We start from the raw sequence: 22,627 nt of genomic DNA on the forward strand, positions 1-22,627 counted from the left end.
GCTATCCTCACACAGGAGGAAGCCACAGGCACAGATGGGAAGGTGAAGAGGAGACAGCCAAGGATGGAGCCTTAAAGTACCCTTGTTAAGGAATGGGTGAAGGCACAATGTCTCAGAGGAAGCTTGGAAAAGAACATTTGTGGGAGAGGAGAACCAGTGCCGTCTTCAAAACTAGGAAGGGAGCATTTGAAGATGGAGGGAGTCTCTGGCTAGGGGATGGTGAGACTAAAAAAGGATTGGGGTGGCCAGTGGACTGCATTCCCCTGGATAAGGACATTCTCCCTTGCCTTCCCAGATTCTAGATATGAAATAAACAGCCATAGAACATATTTTTATAATGTAGAGAATCAATGAAATAAGTTGGAGGTGGATATATTTTGTGTGGTCTTTTCTGGACCATTGACAATCCCACAAGTCTTTCCCTTGACTTAATAGCTAATGCTATGATGAGAACATAGATGATATTTTAAGGTTCTTATTCAGGAGAGATTTACATCTTAAACTAGGCAATAATTTACCCCAAATAAGAATAGCCTGCTTGCAAAACTTCAGGTATGGGGGGAGGGATGCAGAGAGGGAGTCTTTACGATTGTACGTGGTCACCTGATGTGGGCTGCTGTCCACCTCCTTGCCGGTGCCCCTGACATGGTGCAAAGGGGTCAGGTGCCTACCCTGGGTTAAGTTTAGGCATAAGTTCCCCCATCATCCACACATTTTTATCACCTCTCTCCTGGCTGTGAAACTCTCAGTCTGTCCCAGGTGTGGTTCTTCAACACTGTCTTTGCACCCAGCACTAGACCTAGGAGCTAAGCAAACACTCACTGAATTGAATCAAGCGAATCAGACGGTCTGAGCCCGGGGTAAAGGTCAGCCATAGATCAGGGTGTCACTGCCAGGCTCTTCCATGCTTGGGTGGATGTGTGTGCGTGGAGGGGTTTGATTTTTGTTTTGTTTTGTTTGGGGGGTGCTAGGGAAGGTGAGAGAGGAAGCTGGTTGATGGGGGCACTCCCACACACCGGTTCAGGCCCCTGCAGGGCACAGTGAGACCCAGCCCTGCCCCCAAGGAATTCACAGAGCAAGGACTGATTTCTTCCCAGTGGGAGAAGAGCATGCAGAAGGCCACGATGGAATGTATGCGGAAGGTGAGATGTGTGGCAAAGGCTGACAGCCTCAGGAGGGCGGATGGGCCTCTACCTGTGTATCCAGAGAAAATTGACTAGATTATCCCACTGCCTAAGCACTCACGTGAAGAGCCTTGGGACCTCCACATTCCGGCCCCCACAAAAAAGTCCCAGACTTCCTCCCCACGTCTCCGCGATCCTCTTCCTCAACTGCATGAGTTTGGGGACCGCTCCAAGAGGAGCACCAGCCTAGAGCCCAACTACTGCCACCACCAGCACTTGCTCCTGCAGCTTCAGTGGGAGACAAAGATTCAGCTCAGGTGTCTTCCTGCCTCCCAGATGCCCGGTCCGCAGCGGCCCCGCCCCGCCAAGGCCCCGCCCCTCCAAGGCCCCGCCCACAGGGCCCAGGCTCCGCCCCCAGTTCCGAAGGCGGCTCGGGCTGGTAGCTGTCGCAGCTTCTGCCAGGTCCCGGCAGCGGGCACCCGAAGTACCGAAGTACCGGGTCGTGTGACGACGCGGGCTCCATCTGGCCCAGCCATGGACCGAAAGGTGGCCCGAGAATTCCGGCACAAGGTCAGAGCTGCGGGGGGTCCCCAAGCCTGGGACCCGGGAATCCTGGGCGGGGAGTGTGGGGAATGGACTCCGGCACTACCCTTCCCTTCTCCAGCCCGGCCTGAGGGCTCTGGGTGGGCTGGGACACCCGAGGGTCGTTTGGCTGACCGCAGGGAACCTCAGTAAAATGAGGGAGGGGACACTGGGATTCCAAGTGTGGGGACTGCTAAACTGATCTGCTGAAAGTGTCCTTTCTCCTGCTGCCCTCCAGGGGCTGGGAAGCCTTCCGGGTTGGAATTCCTTCCAGCCTTGGCTGGAGATGGGCCACTTCTCTGAATGTCTCACCATGGCAAATGCCCCTCTCTCCTCGTGCCCCCAGCTCAGGACTACTGAAGCATGTGGAGGGAGTCTAGGGCAGTATCTGAGAGGTGACAATTGAGAGAAGGGACACTGGATATCTTTCTCTGCCCTTTGACCCCAAACAAGAGTCAGAAGCATTTCAGGGAGCCCCCTACCTGCCTAAGGGCATTTCCCATGGACAAAGAAGTGGCTGAGGAACGGGTGCTGGCCAGGGGGCAGGGGGAGGAAGGCAGGAGGTTGGGGAGGGGGGTGGTGTGGGGAGCTGGGCTCTGGCCAGCCAGATGCCTGAGGCAGAGCCACATCTACCCTGGTGGTCCCAGTGAGGGGACTCTTTGGTGGCCTGGGATCCTCAAAGACCATCACCGGAAGCTGAAGCTGCCGGATTTTACCCAGGGCACTCCCAGAACTATTCCCAAAGCTGTGCAGGACCTGCTGAGGCCCTGAGGCCAGAGAAGGCCATTGAGGAGACCCAGTGGACCTGCCCACTAGACCTTAGGATGCTTCTTGGTCTGGGGGAGAAGCCAGGGTGTCTAGAGCTACCCACAGGCTCTGCCTTAGGGGTAGGAAACTGTGTAACCCAAGGCTCTCCCAAAGCCCCCAGGGGCAGTATCTTTAGACCAAGCCAAAGCCCTGTCTAAGTCTGAGAGGCTAAGCTCAGGCAGGCAGGATCGGGATGCTTAACCACTTCCTTCCCGGAGAGAGGCCCAGAGAAGCCCAAAGAGCCAGCCAAGGTGGGGGCCACAGGGGCTAAGGGCAAGGGGCTTGGTGTCAGAGCTGGGGATCAGTAATTTGTTTAATGAATGTTTTGAGCACCCACTCTGTGCCAGATCCAGTGTGTTCCCCCAAGTTGCTGGTGGTATGAGTGGAAGGCAGACCCTACACTCGTAATTACCCATGGCTGGGTGATGGGTGTTGGGACCAAGGTTTGGCAGGAGCACGAGGGGGTCAGCTCATACTGGCAGAAGTCTCCTGAAAACAAGGCCTTGAGCACCCCTGATCCTGCTCCCAGGGGGAGAGATGGCTGGAAGTTCAGCAGGAGTTTGGGGGCTGGCAAATATCAAGGGGCGCATGTGACAGTGTCGACCAGTGTTTCCTGTTGCAAAGGGACGTGTGGGGAGAAATTTCAGCCGCGGAGGATGTTTGGTGGGTGTAAATTTCAGGCAACCCACTTCGAAGCAGCTCAAACTCCCGTCCCCCACCCCAAGACTCAGGCTTGAATTTCACTTTCCTGCCCCTAGGCTGAAAGTAATGTCAGTCTTCTTTTCCCTTCTCCCCCTGAGGTGTCTACTCTGCCTCTTTTGCAAGAATCGGTCAGGGTCCGTGGTGTCTGACTCAGCCCCAGGGTTCAGCCCTGTTCCTCCTCTTCAGGCTCCACAGGCTGCTAAGGGCCTCCGACCGCCATGTTTCCTCTGCCCTGCTCTTCCTCATCGCAAGTCATTACCTATTAATGCCCCTGCGTGCAGGGCGGGCGCCACGCTGGGCAAGGCCTGGGCTGGACTTTGTGCCCTGCTGCCTTGGAGACCGCAGCAGCCTTCCCCTCCCAGGCTGAGGATCACCCAGGAGCTGGGAGAGAGGATGAAGCAGCAGAGGATAGAGACAGGCCACACCGACACACTGGGTGGAATCTATAGCTTGCAGTTTGCTTTCGAGAGGTCCCTTCCGTAGTGTTTTGGAGCAAATTTTCCCCTGGGGAATGTTTGTAATCTAAATCCTTGGTCGTTGGAGGTAGTATTTAAGGTACTGTGTTATAATGGAAAGTGCTATGTGACCTTAAGCAAGTTGCTTAATCTCTCTGAGCCTCAGTGCTCTAATTTGTGAAACAAGGATAACAGTATTTAACTTAAAAGGTCATTATGAGTGCTGAGTGAGAGCTACACGTATGTAGGGAACTGGAATAGACCTTGGCACATAGGGAATCCTCTACAAATGTCCACTGCTGTTCCTTATTATTGGCAATTGGCAGAACTAGAGTCAGATCTCAACCCTGTCACTGTCAGTGAGACCTTGGGTGAGCCACTTAATCTCTCTGAGCTTTAGTTTCTTCCTAGTGCCTATCTCACAAGACAGTTAGGATTAAATAGGAATTCAAAGCCTGGCTGCTCTGAGCCCGTAGTAACCCCTCTGCTCCCAGCCGAGACCTGCCGAGTGTCCTGTTGTATGAGCCGACAGGCTGCGGGCCTCTGCTCCCCTGGGCTTGTGCGGTTACCCCAAGCCCTTCCAGTAACAAGTCACAGCCTTGGGCCAGGATGGTGGGGACAGGGCACAATCAGACACTAAGTTTTCTCTCTCGGATCAGCGTTTCCCAGGAAGACTGTTCCTCCTCACAGCACCTGCACGCTGCAGGAACTTGGTTACTCATTTGCTCACAAGAATTTATTGCCTGTTCGGCAATCATGCACATATGAGTATCTCTGGTGTACCCTGCCCGAGACCAGGCATCTGGGGGTGGAGTGGGATGAATAGGAAGGTCGGAAAGAGCTCCTGCCTTCTAGGAATTTGCCAATCATTCATTCATTCATACAGGCAATAAATATTGACTGAGCTCCTAATATATGCCGGGTGGTTCTCTAAGCTTTGAAAAACAAAACAAAGCCCCTGTTCTCTTACAGAGCACATTCTAGTGGGGAAGACAGGCAGTTAACAAGTGAACCAAGAAAAGTATCGTATAATGCCAAGCAGTGATAAGTACTATGAAAAAAACTAACTGCGGTGAGAAGGCAGGGAGTAGCGAGGTGGTGCTTTCTGCAGGGTAGTCAGGAAGGCCTCTCAAAAGAGGGGACATTTGAGCAGAGTCCTGGAAGAAGTGAGGGAAGGGGTCCTGGGGATATACGTGGAACAGCAAGCTTAAAGGCCCTGGGCAAGCGTATGCTTGCCTGTTTGGGAACAGCTAGTAGGACAGTGTGTCTGAGAGGAACTGTGCAGGGGAGAGCAGTGGGAGGGGTGGGGCTGGTTATAGGCCATGGTCAGGACTTTGGGTTTTGTTCTAAGGCTGATGAGAGGCCAGCAGAGGGGAGTGACCGATTCACATTTAAAAGGGACTGCTCTGACTGCTCTGTGGAGACCGGACTGAGAAGCCAAGGGTGGAGGGGGACCCCAGTCAGGAGGCTCCTGAAGTAGCCCAGGCCAGAGATGGGGCTTGGACTAGGTGAGAACGGGCCAGACTCAGGACATATGTGAAAGGAGACCCTGACAGCTTTGCTGATGGGTTGGCTGTGGGTGTGGAGAGAGAGGCGACAAGGGTGAGCCCGCATTTTGGGATCAGCGAGTTGGTGAGGACAGAGGAGGAAGTGGTGGAAACCAAGAATTCCATTTTGAATGTTTTGGGTTTGAGGTGTCCCTTAGACCTGCGGTCCCCATGTCCCGGCTGCAGCCCATTACCGGTGTGTGGCCTGTTAGGAAATAGGCCTCTCATCAGCACCTGAGCTCCATGCCACATCCCCACACCCATGACACCCCCCACCCCCCATCCCCAGTCCGTGGAAAAATTGTCTTCTGTGAAATTGGCCCCTGGTGCCGAAAAGGTTGGGGACCGCTGCGTTAGACCTTTGAGTAGAGACGTGACAGAAGCTGGTAGGTCTGCACTAGAGACAAGCCTCGGTGTGTCCTTGGGGTGTAAACGGTATTCAAACCCCTGAGACTGATGAAGTCACTCAGAGAGACGGGGCAGAGCTTGGGGCACCCCAGCTTTTAGAGAAGAGGACGAGGAGATGAAGCAGCAAGTGAGGTAGGAGAGCCAGGACGAAGGCGTGATCGCTGTGCCGAGCGCTGGTCAAATGCTACCAGCTAGTCGGCGGGACAGGAGCCCCCTGAAAAGATGGAGGGTCTGTCTTTGGCCTTGGCGGTGGAGATGGTTCACAGGCGTATGTTCATCCCCAGACTCATTGCGTTGAATACAGTAACATATGTACAGCTCTTTACACACCTCAACAAAGTGGCTTAAAAAAAAGGAGAAAAAAAGATGGGGGCTAAGAAAACAAGAGTCAGAGGAGCCCAGTACTCTCTGGGGTGCATCTGTGAAGGCCTGGGAAGAAGTGTGGCTGGGTCTACCCATCGCACCCACACTTACGAGGGCCACTCACTGCCAGCTGCTGAGGACATAGAACTTGGATCTGTTTATTCTTACTTAGTCTTGTTTAACAAACACTTAGGACTTACTACTTGCCAGGCACTGTTCTAAATTCTTTATAATTATTAAATCATTGAACTAATAATAAAAACAATTCTTAATCTCCTATAGAAGGATTAAATCCTATAAAAAAGAGACTTTATCCCCATTTTACAGATAGGGAAACTGAGGTACAGGAGGTGAAGGCCCAGCTGGGGAAGGGGTTTGTTGGCTCCATCCCCACACTCCTACCCTGGGTCTGTGTCTGGGCCACACATGGGTTTGTGGGGGGACAAGAAAGTAAAGAGAGAAAGTCCCAACACAACTCAGTGAGGCCCGTGGCAGAGGTGGGGACAGGGTGCTGTTGTGTGCACAGAGACTGATGTGATAGGCTTTGTAGGGGAGCCTGAGGAAAGTCTTGACCAAGAGGAAGTGACACGTGAGGTGAGTCTTGAAGGTAGAGGCTGGGACTGACACTGCTAACGGCCAGTGTTTCACACCAGCCACGCAGCAGGGAGCAGGTGTCTCACCCGAAGGGGAAACCAAGAGAGCTCGATGAAGGGCCTGTGTAGAGAAGGGGACATACCCTGGCGCCTACTGCAGGGGGCCAAGGGAGGGGGTCAGCACACAGGTGCGAGGCCCAGACAGGGCCTGCAGCCTTAGGCCGAGGGACCTGCCAGGGACTAAGAGCCTCACTGCCTTTCTCCTGGCCCCTCTCAGCTGCTTCCCACCAGCTGAGCACAGCAGGACGCCCTGGGGCCTGGGAGCCCAAGCAGAGACACCCCCACTCACAGACAAAGGCAGGGTGGAGAAGACTGGACGCCCAAAAGGAAAAGATCTAACACATGTGTTGGAGCCCTTGAAACGCCCTGGGCAGTGTCATGCGTGCTTTACATGTACTCACTCGTTTAGTCCCTGTAACAGCCCCAGGAGGCTTCGAGTGGAACGACATGCATTATTTAATTTGTTCTTGCTCTCTTTCTCCTTCTTTGGCTGGGCGCACACCTAAAGTTGAATTTCCATGGGTTAAATGTTGTGGGTTCCCCTCTGCAGCTGCCCTGAAGGGCCAGCCCATCTGGAGCAATGCCAGGAGATGAGACTAGCGAGGGCGCCACACCCAAACCCAGATTTTGCCTCCAGTGCCCCAGACAAGGGGCCTCAAGATCGTGAGGGTGGAGGTCCCCCCACCCTGTGCAGACCGATAGCACAGTGCCAGTTGAGCACCAGCCAGAGAATGCTAATGCTGGGTGGGGAGGGGGTGTTGTCCTCCCTACAGTTATTTGTAGATAGTGGGCTCCTTTAGGGTTTCTCTGCCTAACCTTTATCAGGAGGGGGCCAAGAAAACAAAAAGCTGTCTGAACCTAGTTGGAGAAAGAAGACTGGTGTCTTGCATGCAGTAGGTGCTCACTAAATGTGCAGTGGACAAGTGCATACAAAAGTTATATATGGTAAGTGGATGCCATGCAGTAGTTTGAAAACAAGCAGAGGTTTTGGAGCCAGCAGGCATAGGTTGGAGTCTCAGCTCTGTGACTTCTCTGAGCCTCTATTTCCTCATCTGTGAAATGGGAATAATATAATACCCACCTCACAGGGTTGTTAGGAGGTTAAAGATAATACATGTAACACTCAGGTACTTTGGGCAGTCAGTAATCGGAGTCTGACCTGGATAAGTGAGCCAGACCAGGAGGCAGGTGAGGAGGCCATGGGCTGCCACGGTCAGGAAAAACTCTCGAAGAGGTGACTTGGGCCTCACCTGAGATGAAGGCAAGGTTCAGATGGGAGGACAGCCCATCTTGCATATACGGAGTACCTGGGACCTACTCCTTGCTGATGAGCTGGAAGTGAACTAGCAGGGAACAGATCCAGGAGGCTGCAGCAGATGTGTGCTGAGGAGTGATGGGAAGGTGGTGACCCAGGACTGGGTCCAGAGGGCAGAAGGAAGGTGCTCGACTAGAGCAGGTGGAGTCCATTCATTGTCCAGCAGATGCCACTGAGCAGCGTGCAGTGTGTGCACCGCAGGGTGCTGGGTACCGCAGGGAAACGAAGAGCACAGCTGAGGGGAGGGAAGAAAGGAGTGTGGGAGACCTACTGTGTGCCAGGTGCTTTCTGTGTACCTGAGCGCAGGGCAGTGGGAGCACGGTACAGAGCGCCCTAGAGCAGGGGCTCCTCGAAGCTGATCCCTGAACTGGTGCTAGGCCGAATTCCAGGAGGAAAGGACACTATATAATTTTTAAAAATATTTAGAAAGTAATTTGAATAATGGTACTATTGTTACTGAAAGTTCAGGCTTCCAGAGAAACTTCCATCTTTCTCAGTTTTCTTTCCCCGTGCCTTTTAACACCTGAAGGGCGAGGTGTGAGTGTGTGTCTTCAGTCGGGTGTGGTCAGAGAACAGAACAGTGCTGTCATCTCTGAGTCTCTTGGAGACATTTCTGGGTGGGGAATGATCCTCTCCATTTGTAGGATCTTCTGTGTAAAAGCCATTTTTCAAGTTTTTGATTTATCACTTAGATTCATGTTGAAAGAGCATTCCACATAAACCCGATCTACGTTCCCAGCTGTTATGGTGTAGAAAAGGGCACACACCCTGGCACCTGCTGCAGGGGGCCAGGGGAGGAGGGTCACCACACAGGTGAGAGGCCCAGACGGGAACTGCAGTGGTGGGTGGGAACAGCATGCACAGAGGGAACAGCATGTGCCGAGGCCCCGAGGCTGGAGAAGGGTCATCCTGAGGGAGCAACTGAAAGGAGGCCCTCCTAGCCAGGAAGAGTGGCAGGAGGGGAGGTTGGGCTTTGATAAGTCAAGGTAAGGAGCTTGGATTTGGATTTTGTTTTAAATGCAAAAAGGAGCTATTAAGCAAGCAAGTGACATGATGCAGAATACTTCCAATGGCCAAGTCAGACATGGAGACAGATGGGATGTTCTGAGTGAGGACGGGAGAGTCCAGTGTGTTGGGGGAAGGGTCTGTTGGGCTGCAGCCTAAGTCCCGCTTGGATGTGGTGGAGACGGCCCTGGAGAATCAGGCAAGGGCAGAACTGAAGACGGGGTTTGGGTGACCTCACTGGTGAGAGTGGCGGGACGTGAGGCTGAAGAGCTGAACCCTGCGGCTGCCTCAGGAGGAGCCTGGTAGGATGTGACTTCTGGGTGGGCCCCCCTGCGTGCAGTGGTCAGTGCTGGGGGGCTGCCCACAAGGGCCGGGAGCCTGGGAACCCACAGAACAGGCTCTTTCCCACCAAGACCATCTCCACCTGGAAGGGAAAGCAGGCCCAGGGAAAGCAGAACAGAATCCTAGGCCCTTGTAAATGTCCTTAGTCTTCTACTCCAACTTTCTACCTAGCACACAATAAACGTGCTTTACAGAGGGCAGTCCCTCTCTACCTAAACCTAATGGTGCAGCAGGATGCAGTTTTGCAAAGAGGGATGGGAGAGGACTTTAGTCCTGAGGCCTCACCCAATGAGACATTCCCGCCCGTGTCACCACATTTGCTAAAATTAGTCTAGAAGCCCTTGGCCCAGGGGTGTCCTCAGTCCAGCCAAAGCACATGGAATTTTTATGCTCCTCTTAGAAAGCAGAACATTTGGGCTCAAAGAGTCATTCAAAAGGTGTTCTGTTTTCTTGCTCCTTATGAACCAAGCCAAAAGGGTTTTCTTAACAGCACAAAGGACAGAGATGGGGATTAGAGATAAGAAAGAACTTAAAAGCAAAATGTTCTGCCCACTTGAGCAATGTTTCCACCGCCTCCTCTCCCCATCTTCTGGCTGGCTGGGAGCCCCTTGCAGTGAGGTAGGGAGAAAGCAGGGGTGCCCTCATTGGAGCAGGTGGGGTGAACTTCCACAGCAGCTGAAACCCAAGCTGTGAGTCAAGCCTCCTGCGTCATTCTCACCTTCAATGAAGTACTCAGCCTGATTCAGAGGGCAGGGGTACTGCCAGATCAAGGCCAGAAATCTGCATTCTATGCCCCCACTTGGGCTAGAAATCCCAAGGCCTGGGCTCAGCATATCCTCTCTGTGTTGGGACAGACAGACTGCCTCAGTCTTTCAGAACCCTTGCAATATCGTAGAAAGAGATAAGGCTGTTCTGGCCCCTCTCTGAGGACCAGTCACGGGGGAGCTTACAGCTTCTAGCAGCGGTTTCTCTCTGTGAAGGGCTGAGGCCCTGAGCCATGCTGCTGGGCCTGGAGGCTGCAGGAGAGACGGTCCCAGTGATCCCTCAAGCTTCCATGTTGCCCTGTTACCCAGTCCTGAGCTGAAGAGACAGCCAAGGATGCAGTGCGTAGAGATTCACACTGAGCATCCCAGGGAGAGGAATTCAGGGCTCTCCTGGGACTGAGGTGCTAATGAAACAGCTCCTGAACCCAACCTTGGAGTCCCAGCCATTGACGTCAACAAAGTTGAAATGATGAAACCTGACTCTCCTCCTGGGGGGGCGTGCAGGGACCTGGGGAGGGGGAAGGAGTGGCCAGGAGGCTGACTAGTGGACAGAACTCAGGGCCAGCCCAGCTTAGGCCAGGACAGGACTGGGTGGAGTTCCCTTGGCATTGGTGTCACAGAAGAATTTGGTGTTTGGGGGCTTCTGGGGGGTGGGATGTGTTATCTGAGTGAGTGGCCCAAATCCTTTCTGAAAGCGTTTATCCGGCACTACAGCCACCATCAGGTAAGACAATGGGCTTCTTCTGGACATGGGTAACATAGCCCCAGGGGTGAGCAGCAGCACCGTGGTGGTGTCTCACTGTCACACAGGGGTTCACATGTGTGCGTACGTGTGTGCATCCCTGTGCATATACACGGATCACCCCACGTGGAGACGAGACTCAGCCTGGCCACATCTGGATTTGTAGCTAAATTTCTGTGGCCTCACTGGGGTGGTCTGCATGGGTCTGATATACTGGGATCAGGGGGGCAGTATGGCCTGTGGCTTCCTTCCTCTCCTCACGACCCCAGTCCTACAGAGATGCTGGGGAGGTCCCCGGGGATGGCTTCTCCTCCTGGGGTCTGCGATGGGGTGCAGGGCTTGGAGCTGTAATTCTGCCTTCGGATTTTCCAGGTGGATTTTCTGATTGAAAATGACGCAGAGAAGGACTATCTCTATGACGTGCTGCGGATGTACCACCAGTAAGTGTGCCGGCTCTGGCTCCCGTGGGGCACTCGCGTACCTGTCTTCAGGGAGCCCTGGGGTTGCTCTGAGACAGAGGAAAAGGAGCTCAGCAGGCAGATACTCAATGCTCCTGGGAATCAAACGGTCACGCCATTCACTCACTGTGGCAAATATTAATATTTACACAAATACTTTGTCCTTGGCTCTGTGCTAGGGGTTAAAAGTATACTCGTGAGCAAGACGGCCTGGTCTCTGCCTTCGGGTTGCTCACAGTCCGATGGGGGAGGCTGTCAAGTAGCCAGACAGGTTCCATCAAGCGTGATTGTTGGGACAGAACAAGAAATGCCAGCTGGCCCCAGCCCCTACAGCAGATGTCTCTGATCACCCACTTGCCTTTGATGCATTCTGTGTGCATTTATGCTGGGCACCCTGCAGGACCTGGAATGAGTAAGATCCACTTTCTTTCCCTCAGTAACTCATGGCCTGGTATGGGGAGATGGACAGAAACCTCAAACACAAAGATAATAACTGCTAAGTAGAGCTAACCGCAGAAATGTGAAGAAAGGAGTTTTCACTTATAACCTCAGGGGTGTGAGAAGAGGACCAGCAAGGCCTGGGCTAGGCTTTGAAGGACAAGTAGAATTTTGATAGGCAGAATATCAGGGAAGGGTGTTCCAGGATGAGGGATTTGTAGCAGCAAAAGTATGGAGGCGTGAAAGCACAGGGCATGGAGGGGGAATGATGCACAGCCTGGGGGAGTAGGACTTGGGATATACAGTACACAGGGATCATAAATGGCCACAGGCTGGAGAAGTTCCATGGAGACAAGGCATGGAGGGCCCTGAGCCTGCCAAGAGTGGATTTTGTCCTCTGGGTAGAAGGGAGCCATCGAAGGCTTATAAGCAGGGGAGTGACTTACATTTAGAAAAGATTAGATGAGATGAGCAAATCAGCAGATGGCTGGAGATGGCCAAGGGCTGGACAGTGTGAAGGAGGAAGCATGTGAGAGGTACTGCGAGGGTAGAATTTACAGAGCTCAGCGGCAGGTCGGAGTGGAGATAAGAGTGTGGGAAGGGCTGTCGACACCTCACACAGAGGTTTCCTGTCTGGAAAGACCCTGGACTTGAGAACAGGCAGTGCTGAGTTTGAAGTCCTGGCTTGATTTCATCTGCAAAATCGGTTAACAGTCCCCCACTTGCTGGTTCCTCGTGATATTTATATGAGAGAACAAAGCTGTCTGAGGCCCCTGGCCAGAGTTAGGGGCTCTGAGCTTTTCAGGAGTGTTCTCCTCAATTCCTAGGCCTGGGTCCAGTGGGTGGGGGACCTAGGCTGGGACTGCTTCCTCTGGAAATGCCTGGGTCCCAGAGGTCATGGCCAGGGGTGAGGTCCCAGGCACCCCCCACATCTCTGCAGGACCATGGACGTGGCCGTGCTCGTGGGAGACCTGAAGCTGGTCATCAACGAGCCCAGCCGCCTGCCTCTGTTTGACGCCATCCGGCCCCTGATCCCGCTGAAGCACCAGGTGGAATACGACCAGCTGACCCCCCGGCGCTCCAGGTGCAGGCCGAGCCCCCAGGCCCGAGGCAGGGAGTGGGAGAGGTGGCCCTGGGAGGGACAGAGTCCCTCGCTAGTGGGAGGGGCAGCACTGGCGGTCAGGCTGGACTGTCAGCGACCTCTCCCGCCGTGGCAGGAAGCTGAAGGAGGTGCGCCTGGACCGTCTGCACCCCGAAGGCCTCGGCCTCAGTGTGCGCGGCGGCCTCGAGTTCGGCTGTGGGCTCTTCATCTCCCACCTCATCAAAGGCGGTCAGGCAGACAGCGTCGGGCTCCAGGTGAGCAGGAGAGTCCGGGGTGGGGGGCCAGGACCTCAGGCTTCCTGCCTCCCTCATCTCTCACCCACTCGGCTGGGGGGTGCAATGTGGTCACTCACTTTTCCGAGCCTTCAGGGGAGGACAAGGCTGACGCATACCGACAGCTGTTCGTAGGCCCGTAGGAATCAGGCCACAGGCAATTGCCTGTTTTCTGGAGTCCAGCTGGGAACCTGGCCACTGCCTCCTGCCAGCTGCTGCTGCTGCTGCTGCTGCGCTTCACCCCACCTCCCTACTTCCCAAGAGAGGGACATAGTCGTGTCCAGACGCTTGAGTTTTGGATATGTCACCTTTTCCCAGCAGGGAAAAAGAAAGCCCAGGGCAGTGTGATGTGTCAGAGCATAGACTCTCAAGTTGGATGACCCAGGTTCAAATCCTGGCTTTGCTAATTCATCAAGCTGTGTGACTTGGATGACATGACTTAACCCTGAGCCTCAGTTTCCTCATCTGTGAAATGGAAGGATGATAATGCTATCTCCCTCTTCAGGTTGTATGAGCATTAAATGAGTGAATATTAGAAAGTGCTCATAACAGTGCCTGGCACATAAATGCTGTGATTTGTCCAGAGTAAACAGAGAGAGGGGGATTTAAGAAACCCCTGTAATGGGCCAGGTCACATGCTCACAGCCAGTCCTCGTTATGTGCGTTGACTGCGTCATCCCCAGTTTACAGAGTTAATAGCGGCTGGCAGGCCAGTAAGTGGCAGAGCTGGGATTAGAACCTGGGTCCCCTGACAGCCAAGCCCAGAAATCTCTCCTCAGTGCCCCACTTGGGGTCCTCACACCTCAGTGCCTGGGCAGAGATGGGCAGACCTCCAAGTCTCACTCCTACCCGAGCCCAGAGCTGTGTTTTTGGATGAGCAGATAAAGGAGGCCCTCACACCGCACCCCAGAGCTTCCAGCGTGCTTGTTATCAACATCCCAATCCGGCTGCCAAGCCGGGGGCTTCAGGGGGCTCGAGGGCTAATGGTACAAGACACCATGGAGTGGGGGTGGAAACAGGGAGCTGACAGACGTCGCTTTGTTCTAAATCCCTGTCTCACGGCTCGCCGGTGGCGGCTGAAATTTCAGCCCCTTCATTATTCCTTTCCTCTGCAGCACATTTTCCAGCCCAGAAATGCAGCCAGAAGAGAAACATAATGAGCTCCTCTCTTGGCGCCAGCCGAGGCCTCTCTTTTCCAGGGCGAGCTCTCCTCCCAGGACAAACGTCTCTCAGTGGGGCCTCCGTGGCCGGGAGCATCAGGGCCTTTCGATGGAACTTAGAGTTTTACCTTCCCGGCTGTTTCTCAGGCTTCTGGGTTATCCACCCTTTCTCTGGCTGCCGGGTTCATCTCTCCTTTGTGCCGCTGTCCCTCAGATCGTCATATCACCGTGGCCCCGGCACAAAAGGCCTTTTGCAGGGCTCCACGCAGGGCGAGAGGGAGAGGAAAGTCGATCCTGCAACCTGAGCCAGGGACCCTGTGGGACTCGTTCTCACCGGGGTTGTGGGCAAGCTCCCTTTAGGAACAAGACAGACAACTTTCCCCAGAGGAGCTTGGGGGAAAATGGCTGCATCCATTGACCTGTCTGGGGTGTGCGTTTCTGGGGAGAGCTCATATTTGAGAGCAGCTGGGAGAAGATTCTAGAAGGCAGGGGAGGGGCAGCTTCAGATGCAGCCTGGCTGGGCTGACGACCCTGTGCAGATTTGCCCTGTGAGGCTATTGGACCCTCAAGTGGGACCTAGTCCTGGGCGTCCATCTGTCCCCTCTTGTCCCCCTGCTAGAGATACTTGAGTTGTTTTTTTTTAAAGAATGTCCTGCCTTAACCTATGTCCTCTGCCCTGAGCAGGGCAGCTGTGCTATACAACTCGCTGTGTATTCTAGGGCTAGAAAATTACTCTCTGTGCCTTGGTTGTCCCAGCTATAAAATGGACAGAGTAATCCTTGCCTTCGTTTGGGACTTGTGGGCTCCGACAGGTGGCAAGGATCCAGGAGGGCAGGATGCAGGGAATGGCAGCCAGGCTTGGCCAGGCGCCCTTCTCTTGTGCTTCCAGACACCCAAGAGACAGCACTTGTCTGTCAGGGATACCTGACTTCAAATCCCAGCAGCAACACTGTTCACTATCTGGGTGACCTTGAGCAAGGTGCTTCACCTCTCTGAGCCTCAGTTTCCTCATCTGATTAACACAGACACAAATTCCTACCCTGCAGGGTTGTTGTAAAAAAATAGGTGCAAGGAGCCAGTTCAGCTTCTCTCCTTCAGTTAGATGTCCCTAGAAATGTTTTGCAATCATCCCCATTGTGCCTTTTTGAGCTCCTCGCCACTCCTGTGAGGTCCCCAAGAAGATTGAGATCTGTGTCCAGGAGTGGGAGGGAAGTGTTCCTGGCAGTAGTGAGAAGGTGACTCTGTGGGAGTGTTGTAGAACAGTGGTCCCCAACCTTTTTGGCATCAGGGACTGGTTTTGTGGAAGACAATTTTCCACAGACCTGGGGAGGTCAGGGGGAAGAAGTGAAGGTCAAGTGGTGATACAAGTGATGCAGCAGCTGTAAATACTCATGAAGCTTTGCCCGCTCGCCTGCTGCTCACCTCCTGCTGTGTACCCCAGTTCCTAGCAGGTAACAGACTGGTACCAGTCTGCAGCCTGGGGGATTGGGGACTGCAGTTGTAGAGGATGGGAGTTGCCCTGGAGGACCCTTCAGAGGCTGTGTGCCCAGCCCCTACCTGCCCAGGCCCACAGGGAGTCCAGCTTGTGTCCCCTGTATGTTCTAGCATGTCAGCACAGGGTCAGCACATGTGGGTGGAGGTAAGCCCCCAGCAGACCTGCCCTGGCCTCAGGCAAGGGAGGGGCATCCGGGACCAATCCCTGTTTTGCAGCTACTGGCTGTATGACCTTGGACAAAACATCACTTCCTTGGGCCTCTGTTCCAGCTGGTGACTGAGGGTCCCTCCAGCCCCATGATTATTAACTGAGGAGCTTCAGAATTGATCCCCAGGGCCGAGGTGCATGGGGGAGCCAGCAGCAGTCTCCAGCAGGAGGTGGGGGGGGGGCAGTCTCACCATGGATCTGCATCCAGGGCCCCCCGAGTCCCCATCTACCAATCTGCTGTGGTCTAAGCCTGGAGAAGAGGGATGTGAACACAGTATTCAGAGCCCCAGCCCAACTAGTGGTAACGATAGCAGCCCATTTACAGAGCACTTACTATGTGCCAGGCTGGCTCTGCATGCACAAGCTCGCTTTATTCTTGCAGCAACCACAGTATTCCCCATTTTACAGATAAGGAAAACTGGGGTTCAGAGAGTTCAAGAGACTTGCCCAAGGTCACATAGCTAATAAAAATAAAAGAGACTTGAACCCAGGACATCTGATGCCAGAGCCCTGTGCTCGTGTACTGTTCTTTGCTTGCTCCCAGAATAGGCATTCAGAGGTCAGGGCCATGGCAGAGTTAAAACATTCATCAAGTTTCCGTCAGTGGAAAAACAGAGATCATGTGTGTGTGCCGGTGATGGGCGCTTGGGTCAGGAGTCACGGAAGGTCCCCCCTCAGTCACAGTGTCTAGTGACTAACAGAGATGTGTGAACCTGCTTCTTAGGGGCGGGCAGGACAAAGTCCAGGCAAGAGCTGCTTAAAGCTGGGTGAAGGGTCACCCTTCACGTGGATTCCAGAACCTGGTGGAGCCCCACAGGGGTGGAAGGGGCACCAGAGCGAGGGTACAAAGTCCTGAGTTTTACTCCTAGCTCTATCACCCACGTGCTGTGCCCCTACCCTGCATCCTGGTTTCTCCATCTGTAAAATGGGCCAGAAAGGCTGCTTGGACATGCCACCTGTCCCAGGGTCCCTCTGGCTGATGCAAGGTGGGTTGGTTGTGACAAGGTACTAGGGCACATTTAGAGATTGAGTCTGGGGGACAGCATGGCTGTGATTCCCTTTTCTGGAGACCGGTGGGAGCAGCCGGTGGTGAGCCTGCCCAGCTGCCTGACGCCCCGCCCCCCTAACCTGCTGCTTCTTCCCTCTTGGGCCAAGGTAGGGGATGAGATCGTCCGGATCAACGGGTATTCCATCTCCTCCTGCACTCACGAGGAGGTCATCAACCTCATCCGAACCAAGAAGACTGTGTCCATCAAAGTGAGACGTGAGTGAGGCCAGAGTGGGTGGGGCTCAGTGCTGGTGGCAAGGGAGGCAGCAGGGTCCCCAGCTCCAAGGAAGGAAGGAAGGAGGGCATCGGAGCCATGCTAACCCCTGTGCCTTTTCCCCCCTGCAGACATCGGCCTGATCCCTGTGAAGAGGTGAGCAGGCCCCTCCTCGAAGGCAGACGCTTCCCGTGGGTGCAGGGTCCTGGCAGCAGCCCTGGCGGCTGGCCCCACCATGCCGCTCTGCTCCTGGGCCAGTGGGGGCTGAGGCTCCAGATGTGGCAGATCTGGACTTCGGACCTGGCCCCTCAAACATCTGCTAACAACCGCCCTTCTATGTTTCCTTGCCACCAGCTCTCCCGACGAGGCCCTCAAGTGGCAGTATGTGGATCAGTTTGTGTCAGAATCTGGGGTAAGGGCCACACCACCTGTGATGGAGTTTGGATGGGGTGGTCTTTGAGGAGGGTCGGGCAGTCCTGAAGGGAGGGCTTGCTCTGGGGATGTGCCTCAGGGGCTTCACGTGGGCCCCCAGGGCATCCAGCGTGCCCCGTGTGGCAGTGGGTCCCCAGCCAGGCCGGGCTGGTGCAGACACACCCCCAGGGACAGGATGACGATCCTGTCCATGTGAATGTGGCAACATTTACTCTGAAGACCTCACAAGCTCAAGAGGCCGTTGCATACATGTGAACACCTGGTGACCTGCTTCTATCCCTCCTGCAGGGCGGGCGGGGCGGCCTGGGCTCCCCTGGGAATCGGGACAAGGAGAAGAAGGTCTTCATCAGCCTGGTGGGCTCCCGGGGCCTTGGCTGCAGGTGGGTGGCAGGCATGCCCGGGCTCACTCATGGCCAGTGGACCCCGGTAGGCCCTACACCTCTCCCCTTCCTCGCTGCTGCTTCTGAGCAGACACTGGCCCACCAGGATGTGACTTGTCCACTGATGAGGACACTTCTTGGTGCCTGAGTTCCCCTCTGAGCTTCACAGCAGCCTTGCGGGCCAGAGGGGCAGCTCTAACAGGTCCCGTTTTACAGATGAGGAAATTTAGGCCCAGAGGCAGCACCGTGTTCCTTTGGTGGGTGGTTGAGTCACTGCAAAAGGATCCTGTTTGCCTGGTCATCTGTCACAGTTCCCTTGTCACTTACTAGCTTGTGGGCTTCCTTAAGCGGCAGTCAGGGAATTCCAAACAGGCGTTGGGCCACACCTGGCATTCCTATTAAACACGTAGGTGCTGCAGGTACTCAGATCTCGGTTCCAGCCCTGTTTCCCCACTTAGGAGCTCTAGAACCTTAGACCAGTCCTTTAACCACTCTGAGCCTCAGGTTCTCCCTCTATAAATTGGAGATGATAATTCCCACATCACAGGGTAGTTGTGGAGAAAGTAAAGTACCAAGCTTAGTGCCTGGTAGGTAGTAAGCAGTTGGTAAATATTATTTAAGCTATTATTATTTGTTATTCTTATTTCCTTTCCTTCACATGTATTCAGTGCTTTTGTGCCAAGCATAAGTGATAAAAAGTCTCCCTAGGAGGTGACAGCCTAATACAGAAGTCAACCATGTAAATAGTTAAAGGGTGACAAGGATTCTAAAGGAGTTACATTCTCAGTCAGGGATGGCAAATATGTTTCCTGTCTGCTCTAATCCATTAGTAGAGGCCAAGGCTGCTGTCTCCAGGCTGGGTGGGAAGGAGTGCTGTGACGGATGTGGTGTCAGCCACAGATCTAGGAAGGGAGAATGACAGTACAAGTGCCAACCTTGCCATAGCTGTCATAGGACACCGAGAATGGAGCAAATGGCTTAGTTTGGGATAAAATAAGGGGTCTTGCAAAAACCTTATAGAGCAGATAACATTTGAGACTCAACGAATAAACAGGAAAGTGCTAGAAAGAAAGAAGAAACAGCATATGCAGCATATTAGATGAAGGGCTGGGTAGGGGAAATTACAAGTCTTCTGTGGCTGTCACCTAGGGTCACAGTGGAAATCAGGCAGGATGGGTAGACAGAGCCCAAAGAGGTAGACAGTGGAGGGCCTTGGGTCCTGAGCTCGTGAGTGACCTGCATCCTGAGCACTGGGCACCCGGGCGGAGGGGGCAGGACAGTGAGAATGAGCAAGTGCTGCAGGGGACGAGCAGCAGGACAGGGCCGCACACATTTCCCATCTCCCGCAGCATCTCCAGCGGCCCCATCCAGAAACCCGGCATCTTCATCAGCCACGTGAAGCCTGGCTCCCTGTCTGCCGAGGTGGGGCTGGAGGTGAGTGACCTGGGCCGGCCCCAGGGCCCGGGGTCATACCAATCCCCAGCGACGGAGGCATAGCGTGCCTCCCACACAGCCTGCTCTGGGCGGTCGCTGGGTGAGGAGGCTGCAGGAAGGACTCACAGAGGCGGACGTGTGACCCTCTGCAGTCCTCTCCGTCTCCGAAAGTCACTGGTCCTGAGCTTGGGAATGTTGCAGTAGTGATCAAAGAGTTGACGTTCAGTGAGTGTTTACTTGCATTGGATGTTGCTCTGTGCCCTTCACACTGCAGGAGAACTCTGAGGATGAGGGACTCTCGGTATCACCATTTTACAAATGAGGAAACTGAGACCCAGAGAAAGTATGGATTTTTCCAAGATCAGGTACCTAGTATAGCAGGGCTGAGATTCAAACCTAGGTAGTCCAATGCCCGAGCAGGAACTCTTAACCTCTTCTTTGGACAAGTTACTTCATGTCCCTGTGATTCAGTTTCCTCGCCTGTAAAATGGAGATAATGGCGCCTTCCTGCGAAGGTTGTTGTGTGGATTAAATGAATTAACACATATGCCAGAACTGTGCCAGGCACGGTGATCGATGAATGTTAGCTGTTCTGTTATTGTGATGATGCAACACCGACTCTGCTGGATGAGAAGCCCAAAGGCTCTTGTGTCTACAAATTGAGATTTCCAAAGCAAATGTCGTCAATTTAGCCAGAGAAATGAACCTCTAATAGAGTAATATTTGGTCACTGATGAGACAGTTATGGCTTAGGGTATACTTTAAAATAACTGCAAGAGTGGAATGTTCCTAACACAAAGAAATGATAAATGCCTGAGGGGTTGGCTACCCCGATTACACTTTTTTTAAAAACATTTTTTAAAAGTTAGTTAGGGGTAGAAGGGCGCCAGGGTGAGCTCGAGGCCCTCCCAGGGCGCCATCAGAGTTTTCCAACTGCGCTGCTCACCAGGAAGAGTGGAGGTGCAGCCACTAGAGGACCCAGTGTCCGACGCTGGCCTTTGGGGCAGCCCTTGCAGTATAGGGATAGTGTAAACACGCTAATCCTTTATTTCTCCACCAGACAGGGGATCAGATTGTCGAAGTCAATGGCATCGACTTCTCCAACATGGACCACAAGGAGGTGAGATGTGGAGGGTCTTCACCTGCCAGCCCTTATCATCGCCCTACCCCACTTCCCACCCTGACTGCCACAGTGGCTGAGCCCCTCGGTGCCCTCTGCCTGGACTCCTGTGGTCTCTCAGGCCTCAGCTGATTGTCCTCTTGTCCCCACAGGCTGTGAACGTGCTGAAGAGTAGCCGCAGCCTGACCATCTCCGTCGTAGCAGGAGCTGTAAGTCCAGAATGAGCTGGCAGGGCCCGTGACCCCTGACCTTCAGCCCCAGCCCCTCTGACCCCTAATCTCTGCCACACACTCCCAGAAGGGGCCAAGGTGTCTCCTTCCCTGAAGCTCTGACAGAGCAGAGGCAAAGAACTCGGTCCAGCAAAGAGAAGTTTGGGTCAGAGACCACAAACGCCACAGTACCTAACGGTGTCGGGAAGACACCCTGCATCTTGGCCCCTGGGGCTGTGACAGTGGACGCCCAGGTTCCCCAGGGGGCTGAGCAAGGGGCCTCTTTTCTCCCCACGAGGGCCGGGAGCTGTTCATGACAGACCGGGAGCGGCTGGCGGAGGCGCGGCAGCGGGAGCTGCAGCGGCAAGAGCTCCTGATGCAGAAGCGGCTGGCGATGGAGTCCAACAAGATCCTCCAGGAGCAGCAGGAGATGGAGCGGCAGTGAGTGTGGCCGCCCTGCCCCGCCCCATCCTGTCCCCGCCCACGGTGCCCAGGGCCCACCTCATCCTCTTCCCCCGCGACCTGTGCTCAGATCTGAGGGTGCAGTCGTAGGGCAGCTCATGCGTCCTCTGCCTTGGACCACCGGCCCCACGCTGCGTGCTGAGAAGAGCCCCCTGACTCTAAGACTCCAAGAATATAAAAAATGAGGATCTAGCCGGGCATGGTGGTGCACGCCTGTAGTCCCAGCTAGCCAGGAGGCTGAGGCAGGAGGATCGCTCGAGCCCAGGAGTTTGAGGTTGCTGTGAGCTAGGCTGATGCCACGGCACTCTGGCCCGGGCAACAGAGTGAGGCGCTGTCTCAAAAAAAAATAATGATAATAAGTCAAAAACGAGGATCTTACTAGCAGCAGCTAGAAAGTTGTTAAAAATAACAACATTTTTTAAAAGCTAGTTAGGGGTAGAAGGGCGCCAGGGTGAGCTCGAGGCCCTCCCAGGGCGCCATCAGAGTCTTTAGATATTTGTCAAGTACCTGCCAAGTTGCTGGTGTTGTACTGGGGCCTTGTTTATGTTTCTTAATTTAATTCCCACATTAGCACCAGGAGGTAGATGTTATTAACCCCATTTTACAGGTGAGGAGACTGAGACTCAGAGAGAGAGGTTAAGCCATTTGTGTCCAAAGTCACACACGGCCAAACTGGGATTCACACCCTGGCAATCTGGCTAAAGGGCCTGGCAGTCCCCACAGGGCCACCCCTCCTGTGGTGATAAGGCCCACCTCACCCCCTGGGAGGACAGGAGGATGAATGGGGGCCTGAGAGAATAAGTGGGGAGGGCAATTCATAAATAGAGAAGTACTGTCAAAATCCAAGTCCACGTGCATTCCAGGCACTTAATATGTACTTGGAAAAGGAAGGAGAGGTTATCCCCATCTCCCATACCACAGAACTAGCCTGGAGAATCACACCTGCTTGGCAGCCCCTGCTTTGCTCCTGGGGTCTGGGGCCCTCCTCTGGGAGGGTGTCACTCAGTCTCGGCCCTGCCTCTTGTCAGTCACATTATCTGTTTGGAGGTGGACCTGCCTCTCAGCTCCCAAAATACAAAATCTCTGCTCAGCCATGCCGGACAAAACCACATGAGAGCACGGGGCCCAGACTGTGTTGGACAACTTCCTCAAACCCCAGAGCATTCCAAGGATGCCTGGAAGGGAGCCCGGAAAACAACATTTAAAGCTTTTCTCAAATCAGGAATCAGCCACAAGAGTTAACTTCTCTTCCATAGACCCAAACAGGCCAACATGCGTTTGTGTTTCAGAAGGAGAAAGGAAATTGCCCAGAAGGCAGCGGAGGAAAATGAGAGATACCGGAAGGAGATGGAACAGTGAGTGCCTGGGCTCCACGTATGTCTGCACA

The 22,627-nt window shown here is 54.1% G+C and overlaps 1 protein-coding gene across 5 annotated transcripts in view; it reads left to right on the top strand.

Annotated features, from left to right (window-relative positions):
* The first annotated feature begins 1,540 nt into the window (after positions 1–1,540).
* The window catches only part of USH1C (USH1 protein network component harmonin), a 47,201-nt gene continuing 26,114 nt past the window's right edge, over positions 1,541–22,627 (top strand). For 2 of the 5 annotated variants that reach the window (XM_012780660.3, XM_076002128.1), the window contains exons 1-13: positions 1,541–1,694; positions 11,182–11,249; positions 12,646–12,789; positions 12,923–13,061; positions 17,097–17,205; positions 17,335–17,359; positions 17,558–17,615; positions 17,924–18,015; positions 19,365–19,449; positions 20,510–20,569; positions 20,722–20,778; positions 21,077–21,219; positions 22,530–22,595. In XM_012780660.3, coding sequence (XP_012636114.2) covers positions 1,659–1,694; positions 11,182–11,249; positions 12,646–12,789; positions 12,923–13,061; positions 17,097–17,205; positions 17,335–17,359; positions 17,558–17,615; positions 17,924–18,015; positions 19,365–19,449; positions 20,510–20,569; positions 20,722–20,778; positions 21,077–21,219; positions 22,530–22,595 — 1,082 coding nt within the window. In that variant the 5' untranslated portion in view covers positions 1,541–1,658. Of the gene's footprint in view, positions 1,695–10,707; positions 10,792–11,181; positions 11,250–12,645; positions 12,790–12,922; positions 13,062–17,096; positions 17,206–17,334; positions 17,360–17,557; positions 17,616–17,923; positions 18,016–19,364; positions 19,450–20,509; positions 20,570–20,721; positions 20,779–21,076; positions 21,220–22,529; positions 22,596–22,627 lie in introns of those variants that run through there. The other 3 variants (XM_076002126.1, XM_076002127.1, XM_076002125.1) reach the window with 3 other exon arrangements.

This window comes from Microcebus murinus, chromosome 4 (assembly GCF_040939455.1).
Source record: "Microcebus murinus isolate Inina chromosome 4, M.murinus_Inina_mat1.0, whole genome shotgun sequence".
Classification (NCBI taxonomy): domain Eukaryota; kingdom Metazoa; phylum Chordata; class Mammalia; order Primates; family Cheirogaleidae; genus Microcebus; species Microcebus murinus.